At 32.9% G+C, this 15436-nt stretch overlaps 1 protein-coding gene and 1 long non-coding RNA gene across 2 annotated transcripts in view; one reads left to right on the plus strand and one right to left on the minus strand.

Annotated features, from left to right (window-relative positions):
• The window catches only part of LOC127727562 (U6 snRNA-associated Sm-like protein LSm4), a 30062-nt gene extending 15671 nt beyond the window's left edge, over positions 1-14391 (plus strand). Inside the window, exons 4-5 of the mRNA XM_052234778.1 lie at positions 1602-1779; positions 11324-14391. Coding sequence (XP_052090738.1) covers positions 1602-1779; positions 11324-11424 — 279 coding nt within the window. The 3' untranslated portion in view covers positions 11425-14391. The remainder of the gene's footprint in view (positions 1-1601; positions 1780-11323) is intronic.
• Positions 143-9168, minus strand: LOC127727638 (uncharacterized). The gene is made up of 3 exons (XR_007993860.1): positions 8822-9168; positions 8341-8381; positions 143-256 (listed from the first exon to the last, which is right to left on the minus strand). It is a non-coding gene; the product is annotated as an uncharacterized LOC127727638 (long non-coding RNA).
• Positions 14392-15436: the final 1045 nt, after the last annotated feature.

Here is a 15436-nt window from a genome sequence, read left to right on the forward strand (position 1 = left end):
AGTGATCCGGCGGCAGCGGTGGCGGCGTTAGCTAACTTCTTAAAAGCTTTATATTTTAGAAGGTGGAAGACCTGGATGCTTCATACTTTGTATATAGATGCCTTATGTTACGAAGTTTCCGGCTGTCACATGTCCATTGTCCCTGACCTCATTTTCATGGTTCAGTGACTACTTGAAAAAAAAGTTAAGATTTTTTGTAATGTTAATTTCTCTCTTATTATGAGTAATAGGATAACTGTATTTGGTATGTGCGTACCTTGGAAGGTCCTCATGCCCGTCAGACAGTTTTCACTTGACCTAGGTTTTATTTGACCTTGACTTCATTTTCACGGTTCATTACTCAGTGTTAAGTTTTTGTGTTTTGGTCTGTTTTTCTTATAAGCAATAGGTCAACTATATTTGTTGTATGGAAGGATTGTAAGCTGTACATGTCTGCCTGGATGGTTCATCTGACCTTGACACATTTTCATGGTTCATTGGTCAATGTTTAGTTTTCTTGGTTAAGTCTGTTTCTTAGAAACTATAAGCAATAGGTCAACTATATTTAGTGTATTGAATGATTGTAAGGTGTACATGTATTTCTTGTTCGGTTTATATGACCTTGACCTCATTTTCTTGGATCATGTTAAGTTTATGTGATAGTTGTAGTAAAGCTTTATATTTAGGACTATCAACATAAATATCAATGATTAGTGGAGAAGGCGAGACATTTCAGCATGTGCACTCTTGTGTTTATTATCGATTGAAAGGTTTATTAAATATACACATACATGACATGTAACTAGGTTGAGCCATTGAAGGCACATTTCTATCTGTTCCATTCAAGTTTGCATCACTGTCATGGGTGCTGGAATTTGGTTAGTTTGCCCAAATCTTAATTTTGACACTCATAATGCTAATGGCATTTTTTGCTTTTTTGTCCTTTTGTCTTATCCTAATTTTTCATTATTAACATAATCACATGATCAGAGGGTTGAACTTTCATGTTTCTAGTATGATAGTTATTGTGAAATTTTCATACTCATACATTTTTGGAAATCACAATTAAAGTTTAACTCATTTGAATGGTTGCTAGAAATGAACATTAATATTTGCTTTTCACAGAGGCATATTTTCTGTATTTGTAAGGGGTCTTGGTGGCCGAGTGGTCTAAGTTGTCAAACTACTGTATCACTAGCCTGTCAACACTGGGGTTATGAGTTCAAATCCTGCATGTGGCAGGTGAGCTCGACTCCAATCTTAGAAGACTAGGACCGATTGTCTGTTTTCTTTCCCAAGATCTGTGGTTCTCTTCAGGCACCCTGGCTTCCTCCATCAATAAAAATGACCGCCAAGAAATAGCACAATAATGCTGAAAGGGGTGTTAATTACCAATCAATCAATCGATCTGTATTTGTGTTGTTCTTATATTTGTTTACTCATTGTTCCTATCATTCTGGCTTTTGTTTTACCATCCTATATTAGATCAGATCTTGGTCAATCTTTAAAATCTTTAAACAAGTAAAGTTGCTTCCCAAAGACTATTTTAAGACTATAGATTTGTTTGCATGCCAAGTATAATGTATTAGTAACTTTATAAGATCAGAATTATTTATTTTTAGGATGGTGATAGATTTTGGAGAATGCCAGAATGTTATATAAGGGGAAGTACAATTAAATACCTCAGAATACCTGATGAGGTCATTGACATGGTAAAGGAAGAGGTCATACAAAAATCTAAAGGTCGTGGTGAAGGAAGAGGTGGAAGAGGAGGTCCACAAAGGGGAAGAGGAGGAAGAGGTATGATACTTTTCAGGATGAAAAGTTTGAATTTAATCAATTTCCCACAGTAATTTAAAGTGAATTTCATCACTAGTTAAATCTTTTATAAAGCAAACCTTTTTGTTCAAATATTCTCTTGTAAAAAGAGGGGTGTCTGGCCTGAAGGATTTAATCTGGAAACACTATCTGATTGTTGTTTGACTTCGGGTCTTGTAACATTGGGGACTATGCTGGGTTATTAAGCCTATATTTCAAATTTGCTCATATTATAGGGAAATGCTTAAAATCTAAAAATATAATTGAAAATATAAATAAAAATTAGAATAAATATATAGAAAAAAAAATGAATAAAAAGGCAAGTTTGCAATGTTGTGTCATGATTATTACATTATGTATACTGATAATTCATGAAAATGAAGAAAACTGCCAATTTTATGAATTTTTCCATCTACATATTTTCCTGTGTCAAAAAAAAATTGTCCACAGCAAAATAAGATAATTTTAGAGGAGCTTTCTTAATGCTATTTACACAATACAACCAAATATTAAGTTGTTATGTTGGTGCATCCATTCTTCTCCAGTCCAAAATATACTCAAAAGCATAACACAGAAAACCATGAAATTTGATAAAATATACTAATTTCTTCAATGTTTGTTTTCATAATAACTTGTCAAATGCAAATTTTGTTTCTATTTTCTGAACACCTTTTACCTTGTGGCAAAACGAAGATCATGTACAGACCCAAAATCTTGGGCAAAATTAGGGCTGTATCAATCTTACTCATTTGCCAATATTCCAAATCATTAAGGTGCATAAAAAACTCTAGAATAAAATATTTTACATTAGTCAAATTTAATACACCAAATCATTTAACAACTGTTTATATGACAAACTTTAATAATTGTATGGGAATGCGTGGAAAATATTAAAAAAAAAATTGCTCCATCATCTCACTTGTATTACAAAGTGGTCGGGGCCTCATATTTTTACCCTCGTCTGTCATTCTGTCATTCTGCAACAAACAATTATACTGACTTTTTTTAAACACCTTCACATATTGAGCTGATTTTTAGTATGTGAGTCTACTATGATGAGTTACATATCGAGTTTACATTTCGTTCCGATCTTCTGATTTTGCCAAATTACAGTTTAGGTTCGTTCCTCTCCGCTGACGATTTTGCCAATCTTTTTTTGCAAGTATGGCCATTCGTGTCATTCTGACACATCTAGTTTTAGATACATGCTCACCTCAACATCCATGATTCTGTGTTGATTGTTTATTAGGTAACAAATGGTAAACTATGACACCAAAACCTGAAAGTTAATTTGTAGCCAAAGTTTTCTATTACCAATTGCAATATTTTTTTTTGATTTTACCTTATGGATTTGTATTAAATGTAAAAAAAAATGTGCACAGAGGGCTTAGTTTAGAAGTTTTGTATGTATTGGTTCAATGATTTCCTAAACATTATAATTATCAGAATCTTGTTTCATGTGACTTTAAGTGGTTTATTTGATTCATATTAAAGTCATGGAGCAGAAACCTAAAATTTGACTATATTTCATATTCTTAAAGTATTATGGGTGTCTTTTGCCATCTTGGATTGTAAAAAAGCCAAACACAAAATTGGTCTAAATTTTCAATCAAATCAGCAAAATTTGATAGGGGACTGCAATTGACTACTGAGAATTTTTCTTTTTCTTATAATAACTATTTTTTTTACAATGGTAAATTATTTTTGCTTGATTTCTTGTTTTTCTCTCTTAGCATTTCTAAGGGGTGATTATTCAGAAATAGTATAATTTGTAAAAGAATCTAGAGGAAATTTGTCTACTTTGTGTTATTTAGGGAAAAACACACGGTGACCCCAATTATTCTTTTGATATTCTGAAAGTATCTTCTTGTATTTTATTATAAAATTTTATCATTTAGTTTACCTTCTACCAGGAATTACATAATAATGCTTTTTCTCTGTATAACCCATACAAAATGCGTCATTTTTTCAGAACCTGTGGCTTGAAAACTAGCTCAGTTACCTATCATTTTTATTATAATTTTTAACATATCCCAATGTACACTTCATTTCATGTATGAACAAATTCTTTCATTTTTTGAAATTTTCATTTATACTCCCATACCACCTTAAGGGGTATAACTCTATGATAAAAGTAAAATAGGTCAAATTTGTCTAGTATTGTGTTTAAATTTTTTCATTGAAGTATACAAGTACGGCAAGTACCTAAGTAAATGAAAAGAGATGTTTTCGTCAGTTCCAAGGGACATAACTCTTGAACAATAAATATGAAGTATAACTAATATAAATGTGAAACATATTTAGTATACTTATTTCTAAACAACATTTCCAAATTTCAAATGATTTTTCCAGTATGAAGGTACATCAATTTCATGATGTAAAGATATATGGACAAGGGTAAACTTGGGATCAACAATTGCCTTTTGTCTGAGGAGGTACAGAAAATACATAAATAAAAACCTCATTTACTGCATATAACATAATCCAGTCGATTAAGTAAAAAATATGCATCAATCATCCATCTACTATTATCCTTTTCACAATATTATAACATTAAATTTTATCTTTACACATCAAAATTTAATCTCTTTAATCTTCTCATGAAGTAGGAGGGAAAAATAAAATGAAGCATTTAAATCTTAATAACATTACATAATAGAAAACATTATAATGTAAATCCTATGTGATTTCCAGTGCAATTATAACTATGCTGATATTTTGGCATTAAAAATAAGAGGTGTTTATATTAGATCAAAGAGATAGATTTTCTTGGTTGAAAATGATACTACTATGAAATGATATCTTAGTGAGTTTTATCTGTACATCTGAGGAAATCATATTTTTATGCCTGTTTTATGTCTATTGTATCTGGGTGAGAAAAAAAAAAGATTCAGAAAACTGATAAACGATATAACTTACTTACCTGTTTATTAAAATTATTAAATACAAATTTTTAAGGTATAATTTTTTGTTACCCTGTATAGTTTTAATGGGATGTTGTTTATTATCAATGATTATAGGTTTCTGTCTGCAGGTGGGCTTTGCATGTCCAATTTGACCTGTTATAAAGTCATAATATCCAGATTTCTTCAAAGTACTTTTATAAATAACAATGCATAAAATATGAATTTACATATCGTATAAAAGATACAATGTTGTACTTTAATGTTATACACGATGTAACAAGTTCTACAAATGAAAGGAGACTCTTTAAACCTTACACAATTGAATTAATCATAGAAATATCTTCAACTTTTCAAGTGAAATATTCTTTAAACAGCAAGTGAAAGAAACTGCAAATATGATATTGAGAAGATAATCTGTCAGTGAATACCATTTTCTGAATCCTCACAACCTTTTTTTACTCCCTAAAAATTATTTATTTCTTGCCACTAATGCCTTAGCTTGAGAATACCCTTTGGAATGAACAAGACCCAGTAGATTTTGGATCAGTTGGTCAAAGGTCAAGTTCACAATACCCTATTTTCCATCATTAACTTATATTGTCAGCAGACTTTACAGTCTTCAATACCGTACCAAAAAAAGAAAAAATTAGTACCCAACACAAAAATCTTTTTCTTAATGCAATGGTTTGGTTTTTAGCTCACCTTTCCAAAGGAAATGTGAGCTTTTGCCATCACTTGGCATCCGTTGTCGTCCGTCCGGTGTAATCTATTTCAAACATCTTCTCCTCTGAAACTACTGAACCAATTCCTACCAAACTTCAGCTGAATGATCCCTAGGGTATCTAGAATAAAGTTTGTGTTTTATTTTCTGTTTAGTCAAAAAACATGGCCGCCATGGCTAAAAATAGAACATAGGGGTAAAATGCAGTTTTTGGCTTACTGTGGATTCATTTATTTTTGTGGGTATCAATTTTCGTGGATAGAGAAAAAAAGATGTTTCGTGGTATACGTAAATTCGTGGATCGCTGATTAAAAAAAAAAAATCAGATACGTAATTCGTGGATTTCTTTTTGATTTAGGAGATCATATAACCTCCTTGGTTTGATCAATAATAAAATAAACAAAAAAGAAGGAATTCATTGAAAAAGTTTTGAAATGTCAAAATCCTCGCTTGGTCATTCTAGGTTAAAGTGTTCATTGAAAACTTCTATTACAATAATGGACAGAGACAACTAATTATTTGTTTGTTTTACAATTTATAAATTCTGGCAGAATTTTATAAGGCATTCAAAACTCTATGATTGAAAGCTCATTCCATAAACACGATATAATAAATAGTCATATAAGTAAAAGGTGTGAAAATAAATGTTCCTGTCATAAACAATATTACCTACGGGCAATATCCCTGTACTTAATCCTATTGATTTTTAATCACCAGTAAACCAAACTATGACACGGTAATTAACAACTTGCAGTTATTTTCCATGAACAGTTTTAATCAATTTTAAAAAGTAAATTATCACTGATATTCGATATATTTATTATTGATTTAATCAAAATACTTGTTTCTTCTTTCATTAAAATGTGTTATGTTACAATGTTTATCGCTAGTCAACACTATACTAGAACTGCATAACATAACCGGAAATAAACATCCGACTCCATACACATTTCTTGGGATTATTCTTCGTTGAATTCTTAAACCCAAGAAAATTGGTATACCACGAATAAAAATGAATCCACAGTATATCTCAAAAACAAAAGCATTTAGAGCAAATCTGGGTACAAATGTTCATTAGGTCAAGTTCTATCAGTCCTGAAATTTTCAGATGAATCTAACAACCCATTGTTGGGTTGCTGCCACTAAATTGGTAATTTTAAGGAAATTTTTCAGTTTTCGGTTATTATCTTGAATATTATTATAGATAAAGATAAACTGTAAACAGCAAAAATGTTCAGCAAAGTAAGATCTACAAATAAGTTTTCTTATGACCAAAATTGTCATTTGACCCCTTAAGGAGTTATTGCCCTTTAAGGACAATTTTACACAATTTGTTTATCATGTTTTTTAACTTTAAAAAATCTACTCCTCTGAAACTACAGAACCAAATTAAACCAAACTTAAGCTGAATGATTCTTAGGTTATCTAGAATAAAGTTTGTGTTTTATTTTCTGTTTCCTAAGAAAACATGGCCTTGGCTAAAAATAGAACATAGGGTAAAATACAGTTTTTGACTTATATCCCAAAAACTAAAGCATTTAGAGCAAATCAGACAAGAAGTTAAAGTATTCATTAGGTCAAGGTCTACCTGCCCTGAAATTATCAGCCAAATCGGGTATCTGATTTTTAGGTTATTACCCCTGAATTGATGATTTTAAGGAAATTTTGCAGTTTTTTGTCTCGCCTTGACAGAGTCAAAAAGCAAGACATAGGTATGCTGTTTCAGGCGTTGGCGGCGGCGGCATCAACAATGTATTAGTTTGTGATTAGGTCTAGTTAATGGTGAACCACTAGTGGTAGGTCAAAGATATTTGATATGCAGCTGTATTAGCATTGGCACATCTCATTTCCATTGAAATTATTTGGCCCTGCCCCCTCAGTCATGGTCTATTGACTTTGAAACTTTTGCTTAGTTTACATGTATTAGTTTGTGATTAGGTCAGTTTATGGGGAATCATTAGTGGTAGGTCAATGATATTTGATATTCAGCTGTATTAGCATTGGCACATCTAATTTCCATGGAAATTATTTGGCCCTGCCCCCTCAGTCATGGTCTATTGACTTTGAAACGTTTGCATAGTTTACATGTATTAGTTTGTGATTAGATCAGTTTAAGATGAACCGCTAATGTTTAGTCAATGATATTTGGTATGCAAATTTATTGGCTTTTGCAAGTCTCGTTTCAATGGAGATTATATAGCCCAACCCCTCAGCATGGTTCATCGACTTTAAAACTTTTACATAGTTAACAAGTTTATGTTTGTGTATAGGTTTGTTAAAAGGGAACGACTTATAATAAGTCAATGTTATTTGGAGATTGTTAAGCCATGTACCTTCAATCATGGTTCATCGACTTTGAATATTTGCATAACTTACATGTTAAAGTATTGCTATATTAATTTCAACATTTGCATTATCAAAATTACAAAAAGGCGAGACATATCTCTGTGATAACAGTTTATGGTTATTATCTTGAATATTATTATAGATAAAGATAAACTGTAAACAGCAAAAATGTTCAGCAAAGTAAGATCTACAAATAAGTTTGCTATGACCAAAATTGTCAATTGACTCCTTAAGGAGTTATTGTCCTTTAAAGACAATTTTTGTCGAGCCTGTGACTTTTGTCGCAGAAAGCTCGACATAGGGATAGTGATCCGGCGGCGGCGGCTATGGCGGCGGCGGCGTTAGCTAACTTCTTAAAAGCTTTATATTTTAGAAGGTGGAAGGTCTGGATGCTTCATACTTTGTATATGGATGCCTCATGTTACGAAGTTTCCGTCAGTCACATGTCCAATGTCCTTGACCTCATTTTCATGGTTCAGTGACTACTTGAAAAAAAAGTTAAGATTTTTTGTAATGTTAGATTCTCTCTTATTATAAGTAATAGGATAACTATATTTGGTATGTGCGTACCTTGCAAGGTCCTCATGCCCGTCAGACAGTTTTCACTTGACCTCGACCTCATTTCATGGATCAGTGAACAAGGTTAAGTTTTGGTGGTCAAGTCCATATCTCAGATACTATAAGCAATAGGTCTAGTATATTCGGTGTATGGAAGGACTGTAAGGTGTACATGTCCAACTGGCAGGTGTCATCTGACCTTGACCTCATTTTCATGGTTCAGTGGTTATAGTTAAGTTTTTGTGTTTTAGTCTGTTTTTCTTATACTGTATGCCATAGGTCTACTATATTTGGTGTATGGAATGATTGTAAGGTGTACATGTCTAGCGGGCAGGTGTCATCTGACCTTGACCTCATTTTCATGGTTCAGTGGTCAAAGTTAAGTTTTTGAGTTTTGGTCTTTTTTTCTAATACTATATGCAATAGTTCAACTATATTTGGTATGTGCGTACCTTGCAAGGTTCTCATGCTCGTCAGACAGTTTTCACTTGACCTCGACCTCATTTCATGGATCAGTGAACAAGGTTAAGTTTTGGTGGTCAAGTCCATATCTCAGATACTTTAAGCAATAGGTCTAGTATATTCGGTGTATGGAAGGACTGTAAGGTGTACATGTCCAACTGGCAGGTGTCATCTGACCTTGACCTCATTTTCATGGTTCAGTGGTTATAGTTAAGTTTTTGTGTTTTGGTCTGTTTTTCTTATACTGTATGCCATAGGTCTACTATAATTGGTGTATGGAATGATTGTAAGGTGTACATGTCTAGCGGGCAGGTGTCATCTGACCTTGACCTCATTTTCATGGTTCAGTGGTCAAAGTTAAGTTTTTTTAGTTTTGGTCTTTTTTCCTAATACTATATGCAATAGTTCAACTATATTTGGTGCATGGAAATATTTTATGATCTATTTGTCAGTCACGCAGGTTTTATTTGACCTTGACCTCATTTTCAAGATTCATTGCTCAGTGTTAAGTTTTTGTGTTTTGGTCTGTTTTTCTTAAACTATAAGCAATAGGTCAACTATATTTGTTGTATGGAAGAATTGTTAGCTTTACATGCCTGCCCAGCATGGTTCATCTGACCTTGACCTCATTTTCATGGTTCATTGGTCAATGTTTAGTTTTACTTGGTTAATGTTAAGTTTATGTGACAGTTGTAATAAGCTTTATATTTAGGACTATCAACATAATATCAATGATTAGTAAAGAAGGCGAGACATTTCAGCGTGTGCACTCTTGTTCACAATTTGTTCATCTAATTTGCTGACTTTAAAAAATCTTCTCCTTTGAAATTGCTGAATCAATTTCAGCCAAACTTGGGCTGAATGAGTTTCAGAGTATCTAGTATAAATTTTGTAATTTTATTTCCTTGTACGTCAAGAAACATAGCCACTATGGCTAAAATGGAACATAGGGGTAAAATGCATTTTTTTGCTTTTGAAGAAAATATGACAGATACAAAGAACATTTAAATGGCATTTTTAAGCCACTCATTAATATATATTGAAAAGCAAAAATAATTATTGATGAAAGATTTAAGCAAAAAATTACAGGTGAGCGATTCAGGCTATTGAGAGCCTCTTGTTTATTTGTTCTTTTTTGTTCTTTTTTACCTGACCTGGCCTGAAGGGCCAAGTGAGCTTTTCTCATCACTTGGCGTCCGTTGTCGTCTTCGTTAACTTTTACAAAAATCTTCTTCTCTGAAACTACTAGGACAAATTTAACCAAACATGGCCACAATCATCATTGGGGTATATAGTTTAAAAAATGTGTCTGATGACCCCATGGCTAAAAATAGAACATAGGGGTAAAAATTCAAGTTTTGTCTATTATTTTGAAAACCGTTATGAATAGAGAAAATCTGACGGAGCTGAAATGTTCAGAATGCTGAGCTCTACCAATTGTCCGATACGTCTAAACTGTTATACAACTTCTTATAGGAGTTATTGCCCTTAAATGACAAATTTTACCTTTTTTTTTTCATTTTTGCCTATTATCTTGAAAATTATGATAGATAGAAACTGTAAATTGCAAAAATGACCAGCAAGACAAGTTCTACAAATAAGTTTAACATATTACACAATAACTCTAATAAGGAGTCGAAAGCGTCAGTCGACTCCTTATTAGAGTTATTGCTCTTTGATGCTAATTTTTACCAGTTTTTTGCGTTTTTTGCCTTATATCTTAAAAATTATAATAGATAGATAGAAACTTAAATAAGCAAAAATGATCAGCAAGACAAGCTCTACGATTAAGACAACAAGTATATGTCGATGAAAGTACCCCATTATACAAGTTTTTATTGATACAGATGTTTGGAAACTGCCATTAGGAATCAAGGGGATACCCAGCACTTTGACTAAAATAGATTTGGCTTGTTTAATTTTCATAAAATTTTGACACAATATTTACTTTGACCTGTTGACAAAAATATGAAAGAAATTTGATCCACACAATTTAAAGGATAAATTACATTGAAATAGCAATGTGATAAACTCAAATTTTGATCATTGAGAAACTTGATTTCTCTTTACTCATAAAATGTGATTAAAACATTCAGCTGATTTTTAAAGAGTTAACTCCCTTAGGTGTTCCATTCCCCCTTGATTGGATGTTATAACATATGTTACAATGAAATACAGTGATTTCCAAGTCAAATAAAAACCACTATTTCACATGTGAAACATATCCTGTATTTTCACCTCTCTGATGTCATACAACAATATTTGACTTGAAGATCTTATCATTAAAATGAAGTGAGAATATGTAAAAAAAAAAACGTAATTCTTGCATTCTCTTCTTTATTAACAGGAATAATGTCAATGCAAAAGAAAAAAAGCTTATCATCCAAGAATTCAAGTATGGGGGAAAAAATTCAGCAAATGACTATCTACACATTAATTCAGGAATGTCTGCAGTGCAATTTTTTTTTATTATGAATAATTCTATCAGTATTTTATCTGATTGCACCATTACAATACTGGTTGCCTATTTCAGGTGCTTTTGGTAGCCGAGGTGGAGGCAGAGGAGGAGGAGGAGGAGGTGGTGGACGAGGGGGAGGCCAACAACGACCAGGCAAAGGAAGAGGAGAATCATAGTGTCTATCTTTGTTGTGTTGTACTGTATGAATCCATAGTGTATGTTTGAGCTGATCAGTAAATTCTGTATGGATCATTGATGTGTTACTTAGATCTGATCTGTTGATTGAATGAAGGAGTAACTGAGTGTGGATATGACAGATGCTACAATAAAACTTAAAACTTCACATCATTAAATCTTAATCATGATTGTTATTGTACTTACATTCCTTTAATTTTGAGAGATATTTTTACTCCCTTAGAAATTTGTAGTTCACTTAATCACTTTAGTTTGAGAATACAAGGTGTGTTGACATCAACAAGTATTTTCACTTTCAGAGTCATACATCAGGTGCCATAAGAGATAGGATCAAAGAATTTTGCTATTTTTCTATGTCCTTAGATGAAGTTCCATTCTATAACAAACATAGATCAAAACGTTAAAATGAAGTTTTACATCAATGCATTTTAGGTCCACCACTTGATACATCTCATAAGACCTTTTGTTAAAGTTTACACCAACATTTATATCTTGGATTCTGATCATTGTGGGATTATGGAAATGTGTGGTTATAATTTTTTACTACAAAAATAGACCATCTGATGTTGAATAAGTGGAGAGAGATGCTTTGCATAGTCAATGAGATAAACCCAACAACAATTTATCTTTATTTCATCTTGCCTTTTCATCACTTGTCATTTAACAGCATTGTTGTAAATATTTGCAATATCTTCTCCGCTGAAATCAGTGCAAATTTCAACCAAACTAGGACTGAAAAATCCTGTGTTTGGATATGATTCAATATTTTAATAGGGTATAGAAATATGTAAATCCTTGTCTTCTAAACTCCAACAGTAAAACCTGTGCTCAAAAGGGTATCCATTTGGTTGTGCAGAATGTATAGATACACATGCCATGCATAATCAAAATTGGGACGTTAAATCCAATGCTAAGTGTTTGAAGAATGCCATGTTCTCTGCATATTAAGAACCCTTATAACTACCAGCATTTTTGCTTTTTATTTGAAATATATACTAATTAGTTCGAGAGAAACTGTAACAACAAAACTGATCAGCAAATCAAGATCTTCAAATAGGTCAACATGATAAAAATTGTTAATAGACCCTTAAATGTCAAATTTTACCCATTTTTATACGACCACAAAAAAAAATTTTGTGGTCGTATATTGGTATGACGTTGGCGTCGACGTCGTCATCGTCGTCCGAAGACACATTGGTTTTCACACTCTAACTTAAGTTTAAGTGAATGGATCTCTATGAAATTTTACCATAAGGTTCGATATCACAAAAGGAAGGTGGGATTGATTTTGGGGGTTATGGTACCAACAGTTAAGGAAAAAGCGGCCAAAAATAAGCATTTTTATAACTTCCAGACATAACTTGTGTGTTAGTGTATGAATCTCTCTGACATTGTACCACAAGGTTCCATATCACAAAGGGAATGCTGGGATTGATTTTGGGGGTAATTGCCTCCAAATTGTAGGAATTAGGGGCCATAAAGGGGCAAAAAACAAGCATTTTTCTAGTTTCATGACAATAACTTGTGTGTAAGTGTATGGATCTTTATGAAATTGTACTACAAGGTTCCATATCACAAAGGGAAAGCTGGAATTGAGTTTGGGGGTAATTGCCTTAAACGTTTAGGAAAAAGGGGCCAAAAATAAGCATTTTTCTAGTTTCCAGACAATAACTTGTGTTCAAGTGTATGGATCTCTCTGAAATTGTACTGCAAGGTACCATACCACAAAGGGAAGGCTGGGATTGATTTTGGGGACAATTCCTTCAAAATTTGAGGAATTAGGGGCCATAAAGGGGCAAAAAAACAAGCATTTTTTTAGTTTCAGGACAATAACTTGTGTGTAAGTGTATGGATCTTTATGAAATTGTACTGCAAGGTTCCATATCACAAAGGGAAAGCTGGGTTTGAGTTTGGAAGTAATTGCCCTAAACGTTTAGGAATTTGGGACCAAAAAGGGGCAAAAAAACAAGCATTTTTCTAGTTTCCAGACAATAACTTGTGTTCAAGTGTATGGATCTCTCTGAAATTGTACTGCAAGGTACCATACCACAAAGGGAAGGCTGGGATTGAGTTTGGGGGTGATGAATCATATAGGGGGTTAAAAAAATTGGGGGGGGGGATTTTTTTTTTCCTTTTTTTTTCTTTTATATTTTCCATTTTAAATTGGTTATTTCTGATTTATATATAAAAGGAAATAATAATGATATGGTTTGAATAGGTAAATTAAAAAATTTTAAGTTCTTAGACCACATTCATTCTGTGTCAGAAACCTATGCTGTGTCAAATATTTAATTACAATCCAAATTCAGTGCTGTATCAAGCTTGAATGTTGTGTCCATACTTGCACCAACTGTTCAGGGTTCGACCTCTGTGGTCGTATCAAGCTGCGCCCCAGGGGAGCATTTAATTGCTTTTTGGGTGGCTTTTATCTTGAAATCTTTTATAGATCAAGATAATTCTATTTAGCAAAATGATCAGCAAGATAAGATCTACAAACAATTCATATAATCAAAATTGGCAATGAGGGTTTTGATTGGTTTTACAGAATAGAGAATGATGGGGCAAAAAAATTAAGGATTGAGAATTATTGCAAGATGGAAATGAAGACATCCAACCATTGAGTTTAAAGAACTTTTCAGACTAATATAAGAGTTCTTTAATAATGATTGTAATCCAATGTGAATATTTTTGTCTATTAACTATAATGGGTTAAGGAAACTGTAAGCATAAAAAATTATCAATAATATAAAATCAGAAACAATGGGATTGCAAAAAGGGTAAACTTGGAAACAAACCACATTGTGTCCTTGTGTATAAAAACATGTTTGTCCAACATAACAAGTCAACACGATTAAACAGAATTATTTAAAATTGTACATTTTAATATGTAAATACTTTTTGATGAAATAAACAGCAAGCTGCATAATTTGATATTATGTGAGTAGGAATTGCAATTTATCATTTTTTGACTGATTGGGACAAAGTCCAAAACGGGCTTATGATATGGTGGTATCGGGTTGCCAGACAAAAATGAAAACCTAATTTGCATTATTAACTGGAGTAGAATTACACTACTTTTTGAATTCAATCCTATGTAAGATCATAGTAAAAATTATCAGAAGAATTGCAGACTCAATTGATGACCACCTGCATAAAGAACAAGCAGGTTTTTGCCCTAGGAGAGGTTGCATTGGCCAGATCTTTACATTTAGAAACATAAAACGGAACAGAATGGCAATGGCAACTATATATATACATTTTGTTGACTGAGAAAGCATTTGACAGCATCCACAGGTATAGTCTCGAGAAGATATTAAAATCATATGGCATTCCACAACATCTTTTTAATCTCATAATAGCATGGAGATCTGGGCAATATCCCATCTGCACCAAACACTTTACAGACGATGTGTCTTCCCTGTACTTCTGTACTGTATGGATCAGAATGTTGGAGGATGATGGATTACACGAATCTTTTGGCCACAAAAAATCACAATCCAGAATCTTCTCACCAGATGCCAACAAGAAGATATAGCCACTACTATAATTAGAGGACGATGGAGGTGGATTGGTCATGTCCTATAGAAAGAGAAAGAGGAGATCACTAAGACTGCACTACACTGGATCCAAGAAGGTAAAAGAAAGAGTGGAACATCTAGAATGACATGGAGACGAACTGTAAAAGCAGAGGCTAGTCAACCGACATGGGGCACTCTACAGAAAACTGCCAACGAATGACAGAAGTGGAAGAACTTTGTTACTGCCCTACATGCCAATGTCGTCCAGGGCAGAAAGTAAGTACTGTAAGTAATTTACATAATCAACTCAGATCCCTGAACTGCACATGTCATTATGGAAATGTTTAAGAAGGTTTTGCTATTTTTCTAGAACATAGTCTTTTTTCAGCAAATTTACAAAAAAGGATACCAGTTTGATGTAATTAACATCACTTTTCAATCTAGATCCCAGACGTTTTACTGAAGGATTGCACTA

Source organism: Mytilus californianus, unplaced genomic scaffold (genome assembly GCF_021869535.1).
Source record: "Mytilus californianus isolate M0D057914Y unplaced genomic scaffold, xbMytCali1.0.p SCAF_1, whole genome shotgun sequence".
Classification (NCBI taxonomy): Eukaryota; Metazoa; Mollusca; class Bivalvia; order Mytilida; family Mytilidae; genus Mytilus; species Mytilus californianus.